Here is a 22,657-nt window from a genome sequence, read left to right on the forward strand (position 1 = left end):
CTTTCTTTTTTTTCTATTTCAAAAAATCCTGTGACTCAATTGCATATTATTTCATTGGTTTTGCTAATATACATTGACTCTTTTCAGCTTGGTTGTGCTTTGTATAAGTGATGATCAATGTATACACAATATTTCAATAAGTTAAATGTGTATATAGAAAGATCTCTTTGTAATATTTGAAATTATCTGGGTAAGCACTGGGTAAGGCAGGACTATTTGGTATTAAACTGAATTGGAAGTACAGAAGTCAAAGTGAGGCCTCTGATTCTCTAGCTCTTTCAGAAAGACTAAGCACAAGAGGGCACCCTTGCCTGCTTATTTACCTAGCCAAATGATGAGAGAAGAAATAATCAGTCTGCCTCAAGGGAGTAAGCCCAGCTGAGATTTACTCCAGGAAGTAGATGTCATTGGAGCGTACTCTCATGATTCTGAAAAAGCAAACCTATTGCTAAAATATAGCCCAGTTAATATCCTGCTATCCTTGGTTCTGAATAAGCAGATTAGTATGTCCTCCTCTCCTGAGAGGGAACAGAAAAGGAAGTGAACAGAGGGAAGAAAGGGTGGGAGAAAGGGTTGGAAACATATGAGGAAGAACAAAAGTATGTAGTAAAGGGAAAACAAGCTCTCTCTCCATAAGTCTCCACTGCAAACCCACCATCCCATAGTTACAAAATGAACCCGAAGTTTACAGTGAAAAACACAACGAAAGGAAAAATGCTTCCTACTAATTTTTCAAAGAAAAGTTCCCATGCCTTATAAATTAAAATCCCCAAAAACTAAATTCCAAAATATTCTGCTCTTCTATTTCATTATCTACTTATTTTACCCAAACTATTCAGATACCTAGTTAGACTCTATTTTCCTTTCTTTGTAACAGAGCTTGAGCCATTATAGATCCTTGAATTTGAGTAATTATAGATCCTTGAATTTCCAACATTGAATATATCCCTTTGCTTTCCACCCACAGCATCTTATATGTTCCAATTCCCAAAGAACAAAAAGGATTGCAAATAAGGAAATATTACAAAAATATTTCTGTTCTTAAGTTTAGAAAATTTGCTTTGAGCAATAACATTTAATGAGCAAAAGAAACATTTTCTCATTACTATTGCTAGCCACAGAGGTAGAAAAATGGAAAAAGAACAACAACAACAGAAAAGGAAAAACTGTTTTCAACTTAGACTATAACTCAGTATTTACCAGATGTCCATAGCCCACAAATTGTGAGCTAAAAATGAACTAGAAGAAATAACTCCTTCAAGAAGTTAATTGTGATATATTGCTGTATCTATAAATTCTCTCTCAGAGGGTGAAATACGAAACTCTCTGTCTCTAAAATTTTATAAACATTGTCTATAGTTTACCTAAGGAATTCTTCTACTCATTAGCTTATGAGAAACCTCTGAATTTCCATTTCTTTTTGAACCTTATGTTTTTAGCAACATAATATCAAACAGAGTATGAATTCTTTCACAGTATTTTTTTTAAAGCAGGGCACCCATATTTGTAATAGGGAGGTCTAAGACTTCATTCAGGTCTTCTGCTCTGAAGATGTGGGTCTTTGTCCCCAGCAGAAGCCCCAAACCTTTCAAGTTCTATATTATGGTGTCTGTCACTGTCACCTCCTTTAGTGACATTCTTTGTGCATATGAATCCCATCCCCTAGATGATAGAAGAAGATTTTTTCTTGCTCCCAAGGTCATTTAAGCTGGAGAACTATTCTTCCCTTATGCTTTTAATTAAGTTATTTCTTTATTGAGGCAAACTTACAATGTCGTGCATAGATTGTAATTCTATAGCTGATGAAATTTTCCATATTTTTACATATTTTTTACATATTCTTTTTACAGATTTAAAAATGTTTAATTTCCTTGCTGTCCTTAGTTTTTAAAATTATTCTGTTGACTAGCCAGTACTTCGCTCCAACACCAGATTTTCTCTTTCCCTCACCATATATAAAGGGTCACTGTTACTAGGTCAGATAAGTTGATTCAGCTCTCACAGTGGAAAATACGAAGAAACAAAACAAAAGGCTGAAACAGGCTATCAAAGTAAGCTGTGTTCTATCCAAAATGAACATTGCACATAACTTTTGAAATTAAGCCTCATAATGACACTACGAAGAATTAATGATAGAAAAGCAATTTAAGAATTGTGCCATAATGAAGGTTGTTCATTCTAGAATATAGAAGTGAGGAATCTATGTATTTATATGTCATAAAGATGAATAAATATATCTAAGTCAGCACGAAGGAGTGTAACCATATAAGGCAAGAAAATCGACCACAAGATGCTATTGCATTATTCTGTCATAGCTTTGGTGCTGTTTCTTCATTCAAAGAGGAATATGACTTTCTAGGAATAAAACTTTAGATATTTAGATTAAGTAGCTGTTTTAAAAAATGACAGCAACAAAAACTGGGAAGACATATTGGGAAGCCCAACATACCTAATTTAAATGTGTATTGGCCTCAATAAATAGAATTCTATTTGCTCTCAAAATTCTAATCTTTTAGGCAACACATTTTGTTATTCAGCAAAAATAATAACAATCCCTTTACTTTCTATTTTCTTGTTGGAGGAATGTAGTGGTTGGCTCTGAAGAAACTCTCAGAAGCTCTGTATGATCTAAGCATAAAGTGACAAAAATACAAGATGAACTAGGCTAATTAACCCATTTATGTAGGGACAGAAGCCTAACACAGATCATCAACTCAGTAAAGTTTGAATGATATCATGCTCTTTAGACAGTCCTCTCTCAGTTAGGAGTATCAGACAGCCTTGAGTAGCTGTTAGTGGTTTTCTTGCTGTTCTATCTACTGTTATTAATTTTTGTACTTTAACCTTTCCTAACATATCTCTCTCCTGCCAATCACAACAATCCAGGGAAATCTGAATGAGAAGACTTTTCTAAATCCTGAGTTGGAAAACTTCCATAATGAGGAAGCATTGAAAATGAGGCTATCAACAAATCATGAATAATCTGTGACAGCAAAATAATAATGGTGATATAAAGATGCTGTAACTTTATCTCCCTGTTCTCCTGTTTTGGAACACTCGTGGGACTCAATTCAGTGTCCAAAAATAGGTAACATTTTGCTGATCATTTCTGTATACACACCAATTCCCGGAGAGCTGTGATGAATACACACCATTTTTAAATGGACAAACTAAAATTAATAGCCTTTGATTTCAAATTGTGTGGTTCAGGGAAAGAACCACAGTCCAGTTACTTCGTATTATTTTTTCAGAACAGCGAGGTGGATAGTCTGAATTATCTCTCAGAAAAACCATAGTGATTTCAGCAGGGAGGGAGGCAAGTTCAACAAGCCACGGGTACCTTGGTTTTCTTTGACCATAGTGGATTACACATACCTTGGGACATCTCTGAGCTTCAGTTTCCTCACCCACTAAATCGGGAAAATTTCACCCAGCTTCCATGTTTTTTTCAATGATTAAGTGAAACAGGAGCCCCTTGGTAACAACTGCTTAATCAATGCTAGGGGTTTTTTTTTCTTCTTTTTCTCCTTTTCCAGCTTGTTTTACATCCATTGTTAAGGAATTCAAATACTCATCATAACCAAAACGAGAGTTTAGATGCTGGAGGTTTTGAAATCAGTCTACCTGAGTATGCATCCCACTGATCCTTAGCTATGTGGCCTTGGAGAGGTCTCACTGGTCTCATTTGCAAGGAATAATAATAATACATATGAGATTTTTAAAGGGATTGAATGAGATAAGCTTATAAAGTAAGCACACTTGAATGCTCAATAAATGTTACTAATCAAAACAGTAAAAAATATGAAAAGATTGAAATAGATATTTGGATTAAGCTTTAGGATACTTGTAGAAATTCACCTCAAGGGCTACATCTTAAGGGTGTAGGATTTAACAAAAGACAGTAGCAGAACCATAATGTGGAATTGGTCCATGTTTATAATAACTGTTAACTCTGTTCCCTGATAAGACTACTTTTGTGCTATTGTGAAGATTCCATCATGTTCAGCTGGTCACTGCTGACCTCTGCTGACCCCTGCAGTGTGCCCCCATTCCCTACCACAAGCTGTCCATCTCAAACCAAATACTATACTGCTCTCAACTCTCTCCTTGACACTGACTATTCCATTTGTTTTCAATTTCTGCCCTTAACTTGTATAAAAACTAAAAATAAAAAGACAATTGGCTGCAATGTTACCTCTTCTTGGCATGAACTCTGGTTCTTCTCTGCCTATGCCCCTTGCCACCCAACACATTGTGTCCACTGCCTTGACTCCTGTCTCTTGTTTCTACTTTCTCCCTGGCTCTCTTACTAACTCAACTCCTCCCTCTCCCATCCATCCCACACATTCCTTATACACTATTACATGTCCTCAGTAGATGGAAAGTAAAAGCTCTCTTTCATCCCTCCTGAAACACTCAAAAGGAAGAATTTGTGCATTTGAAGGAACATCCATATCATTATCATCACCTTCCTCATCACTAATGTGTATTGGACATTTACAATATGCCAGGAAAAGCACTTTACTTGTGTAATCTCCCTTAATTCTCACAAAATGTTATGGGTTAATATTATTACAAAATGTTATGTTAATATCTTTTTCTTTTGTAGATAAAGAGAATGAGGCTTAGAGAAGTTAATTAGTTTGCCCAAATTACACAACTCATAAGTGATGAAGGTAGATTTAAAAACCACATCGGGGGCGGGGGATGGTATATGGGGTAAAGGGGGTCAAATATGTGGTGACAGAAAGAAATCTAACTATGGGAAGTGAACACACAATGTAAATATATATATATATATGCCTTACTGTTAAAAAGTACAGCTGAAACTTACTGGCATTCATTAACCAATATTACCATAAAAAATAATTAATTGAAATTAAAAAAAAACACATCTGACTTCAGGGCACAAACTCTTAACTCCTATATCCTATTCCTTAGAATCAAAGGAAAGTTTTCTTTTTCAGGTGTATTCTTTCAATCTAACATTTCCTCACTGATAATAAAATAGTCTTTTAAATATAATTTTTTTAGAGAAAATTGATAAAATAAAACTTTCTATCCTTAGAAACTGTTTAGACACCTAGCATGAGAGATAAACATATTTTTAGAGAGTACGTAGTTCGGCTCTTTCAGTGATTGCTCAAGCTCAGAGAGATAATAAATGGAAAAGCCATTTATTTTTAATTTTATTTTATTAGTTTCAAGTGTACAGTACACTGGTTAGACATTTACATAGTTTATAAGATGATTTCCCTAATTGCTCTTTCTTTCTTCTGGCTCTCCACCTAGCCATTACATTAATGCTAACTGCATTCCCTATGCCGTGCTCCCCATCCCCATGACCATCTATCAACTACCAATTTGTACTTCTTTAACCCTTCACCCCTTTCTTCCAGCCCTCTCAATCCCCCTCCCCTCTGGCCATCACCAGATTATCCTCTATATTTGTGAGTCTGTTTTTGATTAGTTTTTTCTTTTTGTTCCTTAGATTCTGCTTATAAGTGAAACCATATGGTATTTATATTTCTCTGTCTGACTTATTTCACTCAGCCTAATACCCTCTAGGTCCATTCATGTCGTTGCAAATAGTAGGATTTCATTTTTTTTAATAGCTGAGTAATATTCCATTGTATATATGAACTTTTTTTTATCCAATCTTCTGTTTAAATTAGGATACAAAAGAAATGTTGTCCTCAAGGAACAGACACTCTTTATAGGAGAGTAAGACCTGAATACATTTAGTAAGGTAGTATATAAATAAGTACTAAAGTCAACATTTTACTGCAAGATTATATGATACAAACAAGTAATATGCATCTCCATGTACCTGAAGTACTAAGACAATTATTAAGTTGTTAAAATCAAACAAAAAGAGATTAAAAAGAGCCAGATGAAATGAGCAAGAATGGAATATACTTGATTGGGTAACTCTTCCATAGCTAGATTTGCAATTATTATAATATATCTGCTATCAGAATGAATACGAAAAATTCGTGATTAAAATAAGATTGCCATCTATGGCCATGCCCCCCTGAACAAGCCCGAATCTTAGTGTCTGATCTCGGAAGCTAAGCAGGATCGGGCTTGGTTTGTACTTGGATGGGAGACCACCTAGGAAGACCAGGTACTGTAGGTGTAAAAAAATACAAAATAAGGAGTTGTAAGCTAACAAGATCCTTGCAATCTGTGAAGTCAACCAAGGGTTGCCTCATCTAAAAAAAAAAAAAAAAAGGAATAAGATTTTTAATAACTAATATATTATTCAAAACTATCCCTATGAATTAATTCTTTTAAAAGTTCATGCCATTTTTTAACAGTGAAACAGTGTAACATAATTTAAAAGTTAACCTACTTTATACAAGTTAACCTCATATGCCATTATACAGTTTTCAACTAAATTTTAATATTATATATTTAGGTCTTGTAACCCACTTTTTGATTCTTACTACTTGATCCCCATTCCTTTTTGTATATTGCATTGTTTATTTGGCCTTATATTCTCTTTTAATGTTATATACTACTCAAAAAGAAATTTAAAATAGGAAGCCATGTTAAGAAAAAATAAAAGGCCCATGAAAATAGTTGCAATTGATATCTGGAAATGTAATGCTATATGGAGATAATATAGGAGCTGTGCTTACAATGACCACAGTGTGGCATCATAAAACTACATCTAGGAGCATAATAACAATATAATAAAAACTAGCTCAAATTATTGTGGGTCCTCCCCTCCAAGAAAGTCATCACAAGACACCAGGGTTTAAGCATTATGCTTAGTTGTTTGATTTTCCCTGACTCATATCTAGTTTTACTCTTTTTTTTTTGACAACTGCCCTTTATTTCTAGTCAAATCTTCCCTTATCTAAGAAGAAAACCTGATTCTACCTGATTTTCAAACTAGATATGTATTAACTCATTAATTCTTGAATATTTTCCTTCATTTGTAGAATCCACTTTGTAACTATCTCCAACCAATAGCAGTCTGGTTTCCAGCGCCATTTATTAAAAATAGTTTTCAATGAGCCACAAAATGAGTTTGTATTTGACACTGCCTGGAAACTCTTTTCTGTTCTGGTTTGGCTGTTAAACTTGAAGGTGTTGTGTCTGCATTTCAGGCAATAAGAAGGGAAAGGGAAGCAGTATTCTGGAAGAAGACTTTTCTAAAAGTACCACTCAAAGAAAATTCAAATAACTTCCTGGAATTATGTCATATGGTCACACTCTACAGCAAGTGAGTCTGAAAATAAATATTTTTTAGCTGGACACATTGCCACCCTGATCACTATTGGGGCTATTCAAGCTAACTGGTAAAAAATGGACAGTGAGTAAACAATTAGCAGTATCTTAGCTAATAAATTTATTTTAAAATGAAGATTTAATGAAGCAGACAAAATTTTATGAAGTCTATTTCTTTATCTTCCTCTTAGGTAAATGAAAAATGGGATGAAAGTTTATGACCAGTTTCGACTGCTTTGAATTTATGTCTACAGCCTCTCAGAAGGATAAAATCCACCTAGCCTAATATTTTATTCTAAGATTAAGAGTTCTCTGTATCTTATATAACAGTGATGTAGGCAAGAGGCAAGAGAACTAAATGTTAAAACAAGCCATATTCAGAGCCTGCAATGTGCTGCCAGAACAAAGGAATTGGGATTGCTGACAAATCAATCACAGGAGAACAGTTTTTAAGTAATATCCTACACAAAATAAACCCAACAATTCATTCTCTATAGCCGGACTATGGGGAACCTATAGAACAAAGGCTGAGGTTGCTAACACATCTTTCACACTGCATACCCATACCATCAAAGGAAAACAGATAAACCAGGTCTTTAAACTATAATTCACAGAAATTAAGAGTGACATATACACTGAATGCCCTGGGTCCCTCTCAGTCTCTCTCATTGTCTGTCTCTGAAAGGAGACCAGGCTCCATCTGTGGAGTGTTATTCCTTCTCAGAGCTTACATAATTAGCAAACGATAAAGCTATTTTATAGACTCAGCCCTGACAGATTTCAAAGCCCAAGATCTTTCTACCTCATTCTACGACCTCTCTTTTAGCTTATACTTCACTAAAATGACTTGAAGTTGTCTTAAGTATGTTGAATATTTTCAAGTTAATATCTCTATTCAACACATAAAATTTTTTTGCTCCACATCTCTACTTGTTCCTAAATGGATTTTTCCTTCTTGGATTGTCCCTCTCAGCCAGTCCTCTTGTCCCTTGACTGGGACAAGATAATAACCCCAATATTATTAATTCAATAAAATTTAATACTTAACAATAACCCTGGCATGGTCCTATTCTTGGTACCAAAGATACAAAGGTAAATGAAACATCATTCCTGTCCTTAAGAAACTCAGCATCTAATGGAAGATTCAGCTTGGACATAATGATGATCACTTCAGAAAAGTGGCAAGAGAAGGTATTATGAAAGCCCAGAGCAGGGGAGAAAAAGGAACGCCTTTCACAGGAGATGCCATGTGATCTGGACCTTAGAGAGGGAAGCAGCATAAAATGCATGGCTAAATCTGTGCATGTAACCACAGTATTTCAATGCCCTAGGAAAACTGAATGATTAGGTAAGGTTGAAGTGAATAGAGGAAAATGAATCTGGATTTAGTTCCAGATAAAATAAAGTTCCAGATTATGATGGATATTGTAAATGGGAAGCTGAATTTGTAATTTAGTTTATGGGCAACAAAGAGATTTTTAAATAGGAGAACGACACAGTAATGTCTTTGTTAATCTAACAACAGTGAGCAGTTAGCAGCTTGAGAGAACAGACTATGTCTTTAAAGCTTGGAATCTTAGTGTCTGACACAAAGCACAATACAGTATGTGGGCATAAAATATATTTTGCATGCATATGAGAACGATTGTAAAAGTAATGGCCATGAGATGATGAAGAAACAATTGAAAGTTAAAGCAACAGATGGTGAGGGCAGGGACTCAATTATAGGTACCAGAAATTTGCAAAAGGAGACATTAGGTGGGATTTATTTATACTTTCCATTTGTCTACAGACTTACTAGTTTGTAGAAGCTGATAGAAGAAAGGGGAGAGTAGGTTTTATACGATTGCTCTGCTACTGAGAAGGGCAGGGTGGCTGATAATTTCCTCCTGTTCAATAGATTAACATCAAGATATCATGTACATCTGCACGTGGACACAGTGACACCACCTGGTGGTTTCTCTCAGACATCATGAGATATCTGGTGGTTTATACATGATTTCACATATATCATGGCAAGTTCAAGATAGGAGGCAATATAGAATAGTGGCAGAAACATCAAAAGAGGGGAGAGTAAATGGTGATGAAGCAAGCAAGAGATGCTAAGGGTATGCACTCTGAAGAGGCCACAGTTTCTCTGCCTCTTCTCTTCTGGGCACTGGGCCCTGATCACTACCCAGTACCATTTAAACGAATAATATATTACTCCTAACTAAATTCAGGCTGCAGTAGATTCTATACTTGCCTTATTTAAGTTTATTGTTAATCTTTCTTTTTCCTTGTCTCTTTCTGAATCTGTGTTCTCTCGATGAAGCAGATAATGAATTTCTTAAAGAACTCCCAGAGGAATTAAAATTCAAACCTCAAGGAGTACATGGAGGTCAGTGAGGCAAAAAGGACAAAAATGGAAAAAAAATGCATGGTCAGCCACATGGGCCTCATTGCCAGGATGTCCAGGGAGAGTAGGAAAGCAATAGCAGAGGAGGAAGAGGTTGCCAAGGTGGCTGAGGTGGTCAAGGTAGCCAAAGAGTCCAAGAGCTCCAGGGCGGCCAGAGTAGCCAAGGTGGCAGACATGGCCAAGGTAGCCCTGGTGGCCAGAGAGGCCAGTGTGAAAGGGTGGCCAGGATGGTCAGCATGAAAAAGGTAGCTAGGGTGGTCAGTGCAGTGGCCAAAGACAATGAAAACCAACTGAAAATGACTTCCAGTGATTCCCTAAGTATTAATTGCATTTTTACTCACTAATCTAGTGAATTTCTCTTTAAATTCTTAACCTTTTTGTTTCTGTTCATCTCTCTTGTTTCAAGTCTTGACTTTAATCACTCTTAAACTTTGCCCAGGTTTGTCCTTGCCTCAATCTCATACAAAGAGAAGTCTCCTCTATTCTTATAAGAGCAAGTGTTACTTCTACCTGAGTTAATTTTATTTTTTTGACTTTCTTATTCTTATATTAGCCTACGATTTCCCCAGTTTCTACCTCCTCTCTCCTCTTCTCTTGCCTTCTCTTTCCCCTCTCCTGGCCTCCTCCTCCATCTCCACCTCTCCAGTCCTCCTTCTCCACCTCTCTCTCTTAATGAAATGTGAGGTCTTATAATGAGACTACTTAATAGTGGAGATACAAGGCATAGATCATGCTCAAGCCAAGTTATTACTTCTGTGTAAAATCCTTTTCTTTGTTTCAGAATTGATAGAGAACAACTGGTGACCATCACCTTTTAGTGGTGTAAACCTCTTTGCCTTTCCTTTCTCCAACTTTAAATCATTAATAAAGTCATTGGCATTAAAACCTGTTCTTGTTTTCCTTTTAGGGTCATGGTTCTCAGTCAAGTGACAGGAAGGATGGGCTGGGAGGTACAAAGCCCTGACTGGATTTTAAATGTACTGTATTGTGCAGCATTATAGGTAGCTGAGATTTTAATAATTTTATGAGAACTCAACTACCACCAATATTCCAAAGCAAAAAAAAAGTATTCTTGAGACTACAAAGAGAGTTTGCCAAGTTCAGATTATCAATACACACACCCTTTTCTCAGCTCAAACACAAAAAAATTACCTTGTAAACTTCCATGATCTCTGGCAGTCTTTCATTGTATGTGTGCCATATTATGCCATTTCTGTTTATGTCTGTTTGCCCTTAGCATGCCCTGCTGGAGACACTCATTATCCAGCTGTCAATCAGACAGGCTTCTCTTTGGTCTAGAGACATACAGGTGTACCTCAATTACAGCATTTAGCTCATACATGTTGACTCAACTTATTTCTTCTGCATATATGCATTTGTAGAAATAAAGTGAAGTAAAATCTGCCAGAGCTAGGCAAGGTGTAAAGGAAAGTGAATGTTATTAGTTGAGTTATGTCTCCCAGAAATTTGTGTGTTGAAGTCCTAATCCCAGTATCAGAATGTGACCTTTTTGGAAATAAGGTTGTTGCAGATGTAATTAATTAAGATGAACTCACATGAGAGTAGGGTAGGCCCTTAATCCAGTATGACTGATGTCTTTATAAAAAGGGAAAATTTGGACATAGACATATGCATAAGGAGAACCCCATGTGAAGATGAAGACAGAGACTGGGGTGATATAGCAGAACTAAGGAGCACCAAAGATTGCCAGCAAACCACCAGAAGCTAGGAGAGAGGCCTGGGACAGATTCTTCCTCATAGCCCATATACTGAACCAACTCCTTGATCTTGGACTTCTAGTTTCCAGAACTATGATAAAATAAATTTCTGTTGTTTAAGCCACTTAGTTTATAGTACTTTGTTACAGCAATCCTAGAAAACTAATACGGTGAGAAAACCTACTAGATTTTTTAAATAAATGAGTATATATAGACTAATTACAATACAACTTACTTTATCTACCTCCAAAGCTTCTGAGTGGAGAGAGAGACAGAGAGAGAGAGAGAGGGAGAGAGAGCGAGCACAAGCATTCCTTAGTTGATGGGCTCAATACATTCAGGCTAGAAATTGTACCTGACCTGGAAGCTCTTTGTTCCTCTGTGTCAAATTTTGGTTATGATTATGGGAAGTCACACATGTGAATGCTGGCAACCTAAGAAAATTGACCATGCAATTAGGTGTGGAAAAAATGAAGGGTCTAATAGACATTTCTATAAAGGCTATAAGCAGTTTGCTTTTAGTATTCATATTAATGAAGAATTTATAGGTAAGGGTAGCAAAAACAGAAATTAAACATGTTTAATGCTCTTTATTTCCACATTTACTGCCAAGTTTAGTTTTGGAATCACAAGAACTGGCCCTTTCCTCAGAAGCAGAATTAGTCTTTGGTTGTTCTGGCTTTCTCAGTATCCTGATTGACTTTTCATCCAGTTTCTGAAGTAACGTGACCATTCTGCAAATGGCCTTGGGAACATTTCACAATGCAAAATGTATAAAAATATATAAACATTTGAAAGAGCAGAAACATTTGAAAATGTCTTGCCTGAGGAGTCAAGAAGAAATTAGCAGCTTTATCTTCTTTACCATGCAAGCAGGCTACAAACCCCAGTTTTGATCTTTCTTAATTTTCCATTATTTATTGAAAGCAAAGAGAAAAAAAGTAAAAAAGATTAAATCTCATCACACTAAATATTAGAGATAAATGACAATTTTCTAAATAATGGGTTGCTATGATTTCAGTCAAAATACTGAACAGCAAAGCTCAGGGTCTCATATCCTAATCAATACATTTTTGCATAACACGAGCCTACTGATTAGTCAAGGACATTCATAAATGAACCCATCAAAAATTGAAAATATTGTAAGTTGAAAATGCATTTAATAAACTAATTTACCAAACATCATAGCTTAGCCTACCTTAAACACTTACATTAGCCTACAGTTGGGCAATTGTCTTGAGTTTTATTTCAAGAGTAATTGCTTTCCTCTTCTCACCAGAAACAGGAAATACACATGGTGTTTTGTAGATATAATGGACATAAAAACACAAAACATGATATCCAAAAAACACTGACTACACAGTACACTGTAGAGTATCAGTCGTTTACCCTCATAATCGTGTGGCTGACTGGGAGCTGCCTTTTCCCAGCATCGCAAGAGAGGATCACACCGCATGTCGCTAGCCCAGGAAAAGATCAAAATTCTAAATCTGAAGTTTGGTTTCTACTGAATGTATATTGTTTCCATACCATCATCAAGTTGAAAAATTGTTAGACTAATCATCGTAAGTTGAAGACTGTCTATAGATCTGTATCGCCAAATCCAGTGGTTATTTTGCTATATCAATTTTACTGTTTTTCTCTGCAGCATCTGAAAGCAGATCTGTCTCTCCCTATAATACAATGACATCTCTTACTTTCAGTTCACTAGACTTTCCTCGCTTTATTCTTATCGTTCTAAAAGCTCCTTCTTGTTTTCTTTTTTTGGTCTTTTCTCCTTAATTTTATCTCTAAAGATTTGAACATCTCAGGGCTCAAGCCTGGTGTCACTTTTCTATCTATAATTAATTCTTAGGTAATAATATTTATATGTTGATAACTTCCAAATTTATATCTCTTTTCTCTACATTTAATTACAGATTCATATATTCAATTATCTATTTTATATTTTCACTAGATTATTTCATAAACCTCTAAAACATAATATGTAAAAATTCAAATTTTTTATTTCTATTCTCTCATCCCTCAATTAACAGTTTCTCTTTCAAGCTTAGGTAGCAGTATACTTCCAATTGTTAAAGTAAAAAAAAAAAATCTAAAAGTTTTTTTAATCTTCTTTTCCTTCCTTCAATTCCTTCCCTTCATCTAATCAAGTAACAAGATCTATCAGCTTTACCTACACACTATATGGAGTTCATCTATTAAAAAATTCCCCACCTCTATTGCCAGCATCCAAATCCAAGCCACTACGATTTCTCATACAGACTACTTACAGTAGTAATTTATCAGATGACCCCTTAATTATTCTTTTCCCCACCCCCAGCACATAAAATATCCATTCTTCTTATTAACAAAGTGACCTTAAATCTGCATATAAATCAAACTTTGTTACACGTGGTTTCAATTCCTTCAGTGTCTTCTCATTACACTTAAATCTAAATTTCCTCTCATGACCTACAAGGCCTTTCATGATCTTTTCAGTCACTCTTTGCCCACCATGCTTTGGTCATAGACCTTATTGCTCTTCTTCAAACATTTACTCCTCAGAGTGCTGTCACTTGGCTTGCCATCTTTTAGGGTTATTTGTCCAGAATATTGAATGGCTGGGTTATATTTGTAATTTAAGTCTCAGCTGAAATCTCACTTTCTCAAGTAGGTCTGTCTTCACTCTGGTATATAAAGCTATCCTTCATCTCCAGATTCTCTCAGTTGCGTTAATCATGACATAACTATTTGTTTGTTTCCTTGATCATTACCTGCCTTCTATGATGTTGTCTATGACAGTGCATGAAAGTATGGACTTTGTCACATTTCATCTGTATTTTAAATATGCAGGATGGTGCCTAACACTCAGACATTCAATATATGAGTAGATATCTATTTATCGAACAAGGTAAAAACAGAAAGAAATCTGCCTACATTCTCGGTAACTTTTTCACTACATTCTCTTAGAGAAAGACCGAAAACTCTACACCAAACCATGGAAGTGAAAGAAACAGTACAAATACTTCTTTTAACCCTAAATTTTTCATGATTTCTCAGAATTAACATAATCTCAGAAGATAAACCACTTGACTTGGCTACGTTCCTTTTATCCTAGATATGCCAGTAAGAAGAATTATGCACAGTAAGAGGTCTCTAATATGGTTTCTGTTGCTACCTCAGTATCCTTTGCTTGGCTATGGTCCACAGAGAAATTGAGTGTTGAGGTGCTATATTTGTAATTTAAGTAGATGATCAAGTTTCTAAAGTTCACAATATGAAGACATCAAATGGAGCTTTCAAGATTCCCATTAGTCCGTATAGATTTTTGTTCCCATGTCCAATAAATCCACATAAGCTGGCTTTGGTGGGGGATAGGGACAGGTATTCTTCAAGACAGTATTGAAAAGAACGTAAGTTTCAGCCTATATACCTATTGCTTCTTTATCTTATAAGGCACTCGGTGAATCTTTTTAAAATTATCAGTTTAATTAAAATATATCTTTTGTACTGTCAGATTCAGAGAAGAAAAACTAACCTATGGAACTAGTGTACAAGTAATTTTGATTTTTACCAAATTTATTGATTAGAATATTTATAAACATTTCCTTTTCTGCACAGAAAGTTCATGGCTAGTCTAGGCTGGTTAGTAACAGAGTCAATCACTTCAAAATACCTTTGCCATAACATAAATGATGTGCTTTTGATGGAGTTTCCCAAATAGATATCTCATAGATGACTTATGTATAATCCGAATAATATCCTCCTGGCTTATAGAGATGAACTGTATTGAATCAATGTCTCCTTTGACAGTTTTAACATTTTAACTTTCAAAACGTAAGTTTTTGATTGAAGGTCTTGTCAAAGTATCTTGATAATCAATGCCTGGTGCAGTCTTAGTTTGCTAAAAACAAACTTTTCACATGCTTTTTGTCTAAGAAATATTGTTCAATACACAATAAATGGTTCTAGTAAGGCTCTTTCTTTAGCTAACCTTATTTTATAGAAACTTTCTATATAAATTATCTTTCATACTTTTTGAGTGTCTTTCTTTCATTGATCTATGATCCAAAAATAACTTTTGAACTCGTTGGGAGAATATTTATTTTAATCACAATTTATGTGTCTTAATTGTGCTCATAATCAGTATTAATTTCTGCAACATTCATAGAATCACATAGAATTTGATTAAGAACAGTCTCCTTATTGAGTGTTTTTCAAAGGTAGAGCTTAGTTGGATGATCTGAGAAGAAAAAAGTCTAGCTAGGACCATGAAGGTGAGCCAACTCCTTTTCATATGGATGCAAATAACAGCAAGATGCTATTACAGTTGTTCTGAATTAGTCATACAATTTTGCAACTGGAGAAATGATTTAAAACTAACTATAAAAATAATCTCTCCTCTCACAATTAATATTAGAATCTTAGCTTCTGTATGTTCTAAAACATGTTTAAAAAACTTTGAAGGAACACACACACAGAGAGACAGAGAGAGAGAGAGAGAGATAAAGAGGCAAAATCAGCTCTAAGTTGTAAGTATACTAATACATTTTAAGAGTAATTGACCACATGAAACAAACATTAATGTAGGAACTGCAGAAAGTTAAGAAACATGTCTTCCTTTGTCCTAGAAAATGATAATTTTTCTTCAGATCCATTTACGTTAGAAATTTCTTCTTTTCAGGATATATGTTACTTTCCATAGCACCCTTAGAAATGCTTGTCGTAATTTATTGTTCCCTAGAATTAGGATAAAAGAATGGCTTGAGGGATAGATTAGAGCTATCAACTCACCAATCATCACAGCTAATTCAGTCTCTGGCATAAAGTAGCTGGAGGTGGCTACGAGAAAGGACAAATAGTAGGCAATGAAAAGTATGAGGAAAGAGATGACAGCTTTCATGGCTCCCACATGAGCTTCTATGCTGGGGTCTCTGCATCCTGTGGCATTGAGCCGCATCTGCCTGGTGTGTCTCCGCAGGGAGAGAATCAAGAGGAGAAATGAGATCAGGGACACAGAAAAGGGGAAGAGTGTTAACAGGTTGAGACATACCTTAATGGAAGCATACTGAGCTTTATTTACTCTGCATCTCAAAGTTAAGTTTGCTTTCCACTTTGCCTTGACACAAAGCCTAAAATCATCATTCAAATTTTCAATGACAGGAAAGCTAATAATGACAGAGACGGCCAAGCACACCAGCAGGATCCTAGGAATCACCCTGTCAATTCTCCACTTCATCCAGAGGAAAAGAGGATGAAAGAAATTAGCTATCTTGAGGAAATAAAAAATGCTGAGGCAGGTGGCAAAGCAGACACTCAAATGGTTGGTTAGTGTCCAGAAGAAGTCAATGATTTTCATTTGTTTACCGGTGGCATAGACATCTGGATACAGCACCAATATAAAACAATCTAATAGTATTATACACAATAGACAAATTCTAGATATGGCCAGACTTGTGAGGATTAAATCAATGGAAGCAATCTTCTTATTCTTGATCCAGTCCATACAGTTCACCAAGCCAATGAATGCATTTCCTAAGATTCCCATTGAAAATTCTCCAGCTGCTATGATCATTAAGGTGTTTTTTACTTCATCTGACATGTTAAAACAGGAAAATACCCAATTTGTTTTTATCTGAACTGATGTAGTTTGATATCTACACCTACTTCTTAGCTTTTGCTGTAATTTTCTTTACTTCTTTTATTGTAGTCTGTCTTGTGATGGAGATGCGAGTGGTAAATGAAGGCTGTAGCTATCTTCATTAAAACTTAATTAGTCTTCACAAATAGCGTGGTTGGCAATCCTTGGCCTGGCTGCTGTATGTCCATTTACCTTTCCAGTAGGTTTTATGTTTCCACACATGGTTAATTTAGGCTGAGCTACAGTTTATAAAGATGCAAATTAGGTCAAAGCTCTCTCAAGGTCTCACACTGTCTTTCTCAGGCTACCTTCTGCAAATTTTGGATTCATTAATCTGTGATGCATACTAGTAACCTCAACAGCCTGCCAGATTTAGCAAATAAAAATGCAGAGTACCCAGTTAAATTTGAATTCCAAAGAAACAATAAATTTTTTTAGTGTATATTCCAAATGCATAGGATAACTACTTAAATTTAAATTTAAGTAGATGTCCTATATTTTATCAGGCAAATCTTAACCTCAAGGATTTATTTTCTGGCAATTAGAAAATAGTCAAAAATTGAAATTTATAGAGGAATCTTCATTTTGTTGAATAATATTAATTACTGCTAAAAATCCAAAATTTGAGTTAACAAAGTTTGAGAATTTAAAAGATGAACACTAAATATCGATTATTTGGTTCTAAAAACATTTCAACTTATTTTATCTTGGTTCCTCAGATGAACAACAATTATATGGCACAAGGTCTCAAAATAGGGCCATCTTATTAGTCAAGTAACATTTAATGGTCATTCACTTTGTCATACTATATATAATAAGGTGAAGGAACCATAATAAAGAAGAGTATTAATTACCTTTAGATTTTTCCTTTTCATTTAAAATATTCCAAAGGGAAGTTGTATACGCAAGAGAAAAAGAAAAGAAAATCCTGTTTCATTCTACTCCCTACCCTCCCCTTTCCAAATTGCATCTGAATATCTAGATCCTTAGCCCTTCTAGCCTGTTAGGCAGGAGATTAATGATTAAATTTACCTTATGTCTATGGACTAATTCTTGTTCTGAAATAGCTTTTCTAATTTGGCGTTACTGAGGAACACTTTATTACATAATGTTTCCATGGAATAATTCAGGGTATTCATACATTCCTTGGTAATACAATTCTTCTCTCATCCTTCCTTAAAGGTCAAATCTTCATTCTTGAGACATAGCCCTGATTATTGGGCAAACTGCTTTATCATGTAGTGATTTCACAGGTGACCACTCTCCTATGGAAATGATCCTTGACACAAGCACATCATTTTCTTCTCCCTAGTGTCCGGGTAGATATAGCATTCACAATAATTATGATAACACCTTTACCAAATAAATTTTAGACTAATTTTTTTCACAGATAATTGTAGATTTTATGCTTACTAGTGTTGTAAAACATGGAAGTTATGATGCAGGTACTATAGAAAAGGGTATGAACGTTTTTTTAAAAAATTAAAAATATACTGACCTATGGATCCATCAACCTCACTTCTGTGTATATATCCAAGAGAAATAAAATCAAAAATTTCAAGAGACAACTTTAACCCTTAACTTTATTGCAACATTATTCACAATAACTTAAATGTAGAAACAATCGAAATTCCCATTGACAGATGAATGGATAAAGAAAATGTGGTATATGGAAACAATAGAATATTACTCAGTCTTAAAAAAAAAAAAAGAAAGAAATTTTGAAATAAGAAAAAACATGTGTGAACCTGGAGGACATTATGCTAAAGGAAATGAGCTAGTTACAGGAAGATAAATACCATATGATTCCCTTCATATGAGGTATCAAAAGTAGCCAAACTCATAGAAGCAGAGAGTAAAACAGTGGTTGCCAAGGCCTGAGGGGAAGGAGAAGTGGAGAGTTGATATTCAACAAGTATAAAGTGTCACTTATGCCAGATGAATAATTTTAGAGATTCACTGTAAAACACATAGCCTATAGTTGACAGTACAGTACTATACACTAAAAAAAACTTGTTAAAAGTATAGATCTCATGTTGAATGTTCTTACTACAATAAAAAAAAAGAAAAAGAAAAATTATGCAAGAGAGAATTTCGTCACAAGCTTACTACTTTGAAGTTCGGTCATGGTCATTGGAGATATTTGAAACATTGGAAATACAGAAAACAAAACATGGAAGGAAGGACTTTAAACTAATGCAGAAAAACCTTCCCAGAAGTCTTAATCTAATTATATATTTATTCCATCTAAACCTGCAGAATGACATAAAGTTTATCTCAGTATAGAATCTACAGGTATTTTATAGAATATATTAATATATTCTATCACAGGGACACTGATTCTCCTTTCTAATATAACAAATAGCAATCTAAATAGCTAGCACATTAGAAATATAGTCTTATGTCCCTAAGACTAATTGTATATAATCGTATGCATAAAAACTTATAATCTTTGGGTAATTAATACCTTAGTTATAATAAAAGGAAATTCATAGATTGAAATAGACCAGAATTAGACATAGAAAATGGTGGGAGCAAAAAATGCTCAGTTAGATCAGAACAGACATGGCCTTAGATGTGCCAGATCAAGTATTTCAATAATACTAGTGAAGAGGATTTGAACAGAATCACATTTTATTAATGACTTTTTTTTTTGTAGTTTACTCTGTATGAACATATAGTGAATTTTTAGTGATGGTATTTTGTTATTCCATTGTGTATGGTAATTTCTTCCCAATGAATTTCTTTTCTTAAATCCTGAATGAAAACTCCTTGGGTCTTATTAAGGAAAGGAATTTGAACAAAGTCTGACATATTAGTCACCTCCATGCAGATTGTGAAGAGCACTTAAGGACACTCCTTAGAGGAAGATGCTTGAGTGGGTTCTATTCCTATCCTGGTGCTGCCTGAAATGTAAGTTATTTAAAAGGAAATTTAATTTCAAGAGAAATAAATAAGAGATGTTAGAGAAAGGTCAACTAGAAAATATCACCTGGTAGACTACCTAAAGCATCACTGACTTGGAAGGACAGAGACACAAAACTGGGAAAGTGAACCAGAAACAAGACAGGAAGAAACTAAGTTCATAGTTAATAAGTCAAATGAGAGTAACTCAGCAGAACCATGAAGGGAACTCAGTTAAGGGTCAGCAATGAAAGTGTATGATAGAAAAAAAGTGAGAAATCATTTAGTGCAGCTTGGGTGCACTTCACAGTGGGCCAATGTCAAATGTTAAAGAACTTTAACTAGGCAATACATGCCTAACATTTGCAGTTAAAGGACAAAAAGAGAAATGTGGGCCCTGAAATTTTTGGAGGGAAGGGTGAAGATGAGAATGTCTGGAAGTGTAAAGAGATGTAAAGGATGTATTCTTTGGTGTGCTAGTGGTCTCAATAACACTTAAAGATATATACCCAAAATAAATGGAATAACTGGAAAAAAATGACAATGAACCTATAGAAAATTGTATTTTTATTAGAAAATAAAATTTGCTTTTAAAGTCCATTTTTTACAGCCAAGGTTTTACATCACACATGCTGTTTTTCCACACCTCAGCATCCTGACAGATGCCTGCCTCAGCTGTTATTTCCAATAATTAAAATAAGTGAGAGACCTGAGGAGTAGAGAATTGCTATAACCTCTCCGAATATCACAGCTAACTTTCTTTCCTTCATAAGGTAGCTAAATGTTGCCAAAAGAGGAGCAAGATAGTATACAAAAAAGAGGAAGAGAAACAAAGTAACAGTTTTCATGACTCCTGCGTGGGCCTCTGTGCTGGGATCTCTACAGCCTGTAACATTCAGTTTCATTCACTTAGTGTGTCTCCATAAGGACGTAATTAAAAGAAAAAATGAGATCAATGACACAGTAAATGGGGCAATCGCTATGAGGTTAAAGAGTGACAACAGGTTGAAGTATTGAATTACACTTACATGAAATAATTCAGTGAAGTTTCTCTTATGTTTTGCAATTTTAAACTCAAAATCATAATTAGGTCTCATTGCTAGCATTAGGCTGCTTAACAAAGAAATGGCAAGCATTGCAGCAGGATCCAGCAAACCACCCTCTAAACTCTCCATTCCAGCCAGAAGAAAAATGGGTAGCAGAAATTGGCTATCTTGAGGAAATGGAAGACGTTGAAGCAGGTGGCAGTTCTCATACTGACGTCGTGGGTGAGTGTCTAGAAGGTATCAACTATTTTTAGCTTATCATTTTTATAAACATCTGGATATAAAACCATTATGATGCCATTGAGCACCATTACACAGAGCAAACGAATTCTGGAGATGTAGTCAGTTGAGGAGATCTTTTTTTTCTTAACCCAGTCAATCCAGTTTACTAGTCCAATGTATCCATTTCCCAAAATTCCTAATATAGACTCTCCAGTTATTATCATGATAAGACATTATCTTCTATACTGAGCATGTTGGTAGAGAGAACAAATACCCCAATCTCAAATATCACTACAGATGGGCTAATTTACATATGACCAGTTGAAACATAACAAATAAATTCTTCAAATCATGGAATAATGTTTTCACTTGTCATTATTTTGACTTTGATATCATTTCAGAAGTGCCCAGATATCCTCGAAAATAAGATTGCTTCTACATTCATGAAGAATAAACCAACTGATTGCTCCAAACAGCTTGACTAGCTTTGTAGCCTGGGTAAATTATAATTATCGCTCTTTAGTGAGTGATAACTGAAATGTTTGGTTAAAACCACTCTCATACAAATTAAAATATATCATATTTCATGAATTTGCAATAGGCTTCATGCAAGTATGTTCCGCATATATGGTCAAATTGAGTTTTGAATAAGAAACTACAGAGAGCAAACAAAAATATGTGCTTGTTAAAAATCAAAATGTGTAAATGAAACATCATTTGCATCATCATAAGTTATAAATTTCTTACAAGACAGTTCTAGTGGAAATGAATTTTAGTTTTGGAAACAATCAGTGCAATCAGATTATAGAGAGTTAATATTCACTCAGATGATAATTTTTGTTTTCATATAAATAGTTAATTAAAGACGGATATGATACAAATCTAATTATAAAGGACATAATGTTATTAGTCAGGCAGATACATAGCAACATTTACTAAGAATTTGTTCTCTATGTTTATAAAAAGTGAAATATACCAGATAACGTTTTGTTTTCTTTAGTTTCATTGAATAAGGGAAATGCCCTGGTTTGTAGAACAGTTAATGTTTTTTCCTTGCAGTGAAACCTGATTTGAATTCTTACTCTGAATGGCTTAAAAGTAAAGACTAATGTTAAAGCAGCATTATCTATTATTTTTTGTATGTCTGTTTTCGTGAGTGTGTATTATTCGTTTTTATTTCTTTTAACCTTCCAATCTGCTTACAGTCCTACTAAAAGTAATAGTGAAGTTTTTAATATAAAGAATAAGCAAATATGATGAAAAAGGCTGGCATATTATCCTATCCCAATGCCCAGCAGAGTGACAACTGTAAATAGCAAATGATGCTTAAATTGTATCTTTCATTCAGTTGTATAATAAACCCAAAGACCCACTAAAAAATATACATTATATAATAATAATAATAATAATAATAATAATAATAATATGGGAAATGCTATCCATGACAATTCACTTTCCAAAATGTCTCTTAGATAATTAACATTTTCATCTAAAATTAAGAAATGCA

General features: G+C 34.7%; 2 protein-coding genes and 1 pseudogene across 2 annotated transcripts; 1 reads left to right on the forward strand and 2 right to left on the reverse strand.

The window, feature by feature from the left end:
* Positions 1 to 6,016: 6,016 nt before the first annotated feature.
* Positions 6,017 to 6,139, forward strand: LOC120595101 (uncharacterized; annotated as a pseudogene).
* A 9,861-nt stretch (positions 6,140 to 16,000) lies between these two features.
* On the reverse strand, positions 16,001 to 16,939 carry TAS2R7 (taste 2 receptor member 7). The gene has a single exon (XM_039853167.1). The coding sequence runs from the start codon at positions 16,937 to 16,939 to the stop codon at positions 16,001 to 16,003; it is 939 nt and encodes a 312-aa protein (XP_039709101.1).
* Positions 16,940 to 20,500: 3,561 nt separating this feature from the next.
* TAS2R8 (taste 2 receptor member 8) lies at positions 20,501 to 21,374 on the reverse strand. Its single transcript, XM_039853175.1, is given in 3 exon segments — positions 20,501 to 20,556; positions 20,559 to 21,014; positions 21,017 to 21,374. Coding segments are annotated over 3 exon segments (870 nt in total).
* Positions 21,375 to 22,657: the final 1,283 nt, after the last annotated feature.

Source organism: Pteropus medius, unplaced genomic scaffold (assembly GCF_902729225.1).
Source record: "Pteropus medius unplaced genomic scaffold, Ma_sr-lr_union100, whole genome shotgun sequence".
Lineage (NCBI taxonomy): Eukaryota > Metazoa > Chordata > Mammalia > Chiroptera > Pteropodidae > Pteropus > Pteropus medius.

Bases quoted from the DNA above. Each gene is read 5' to 3' on its own strand.
- TAS2R7 (XM_039853167.1), bottom strand. From the start codon at position 16,939: ATGTCAGATGAAGTAAAAAACACCTTAATGATCATAGCAGCTGGAGAA.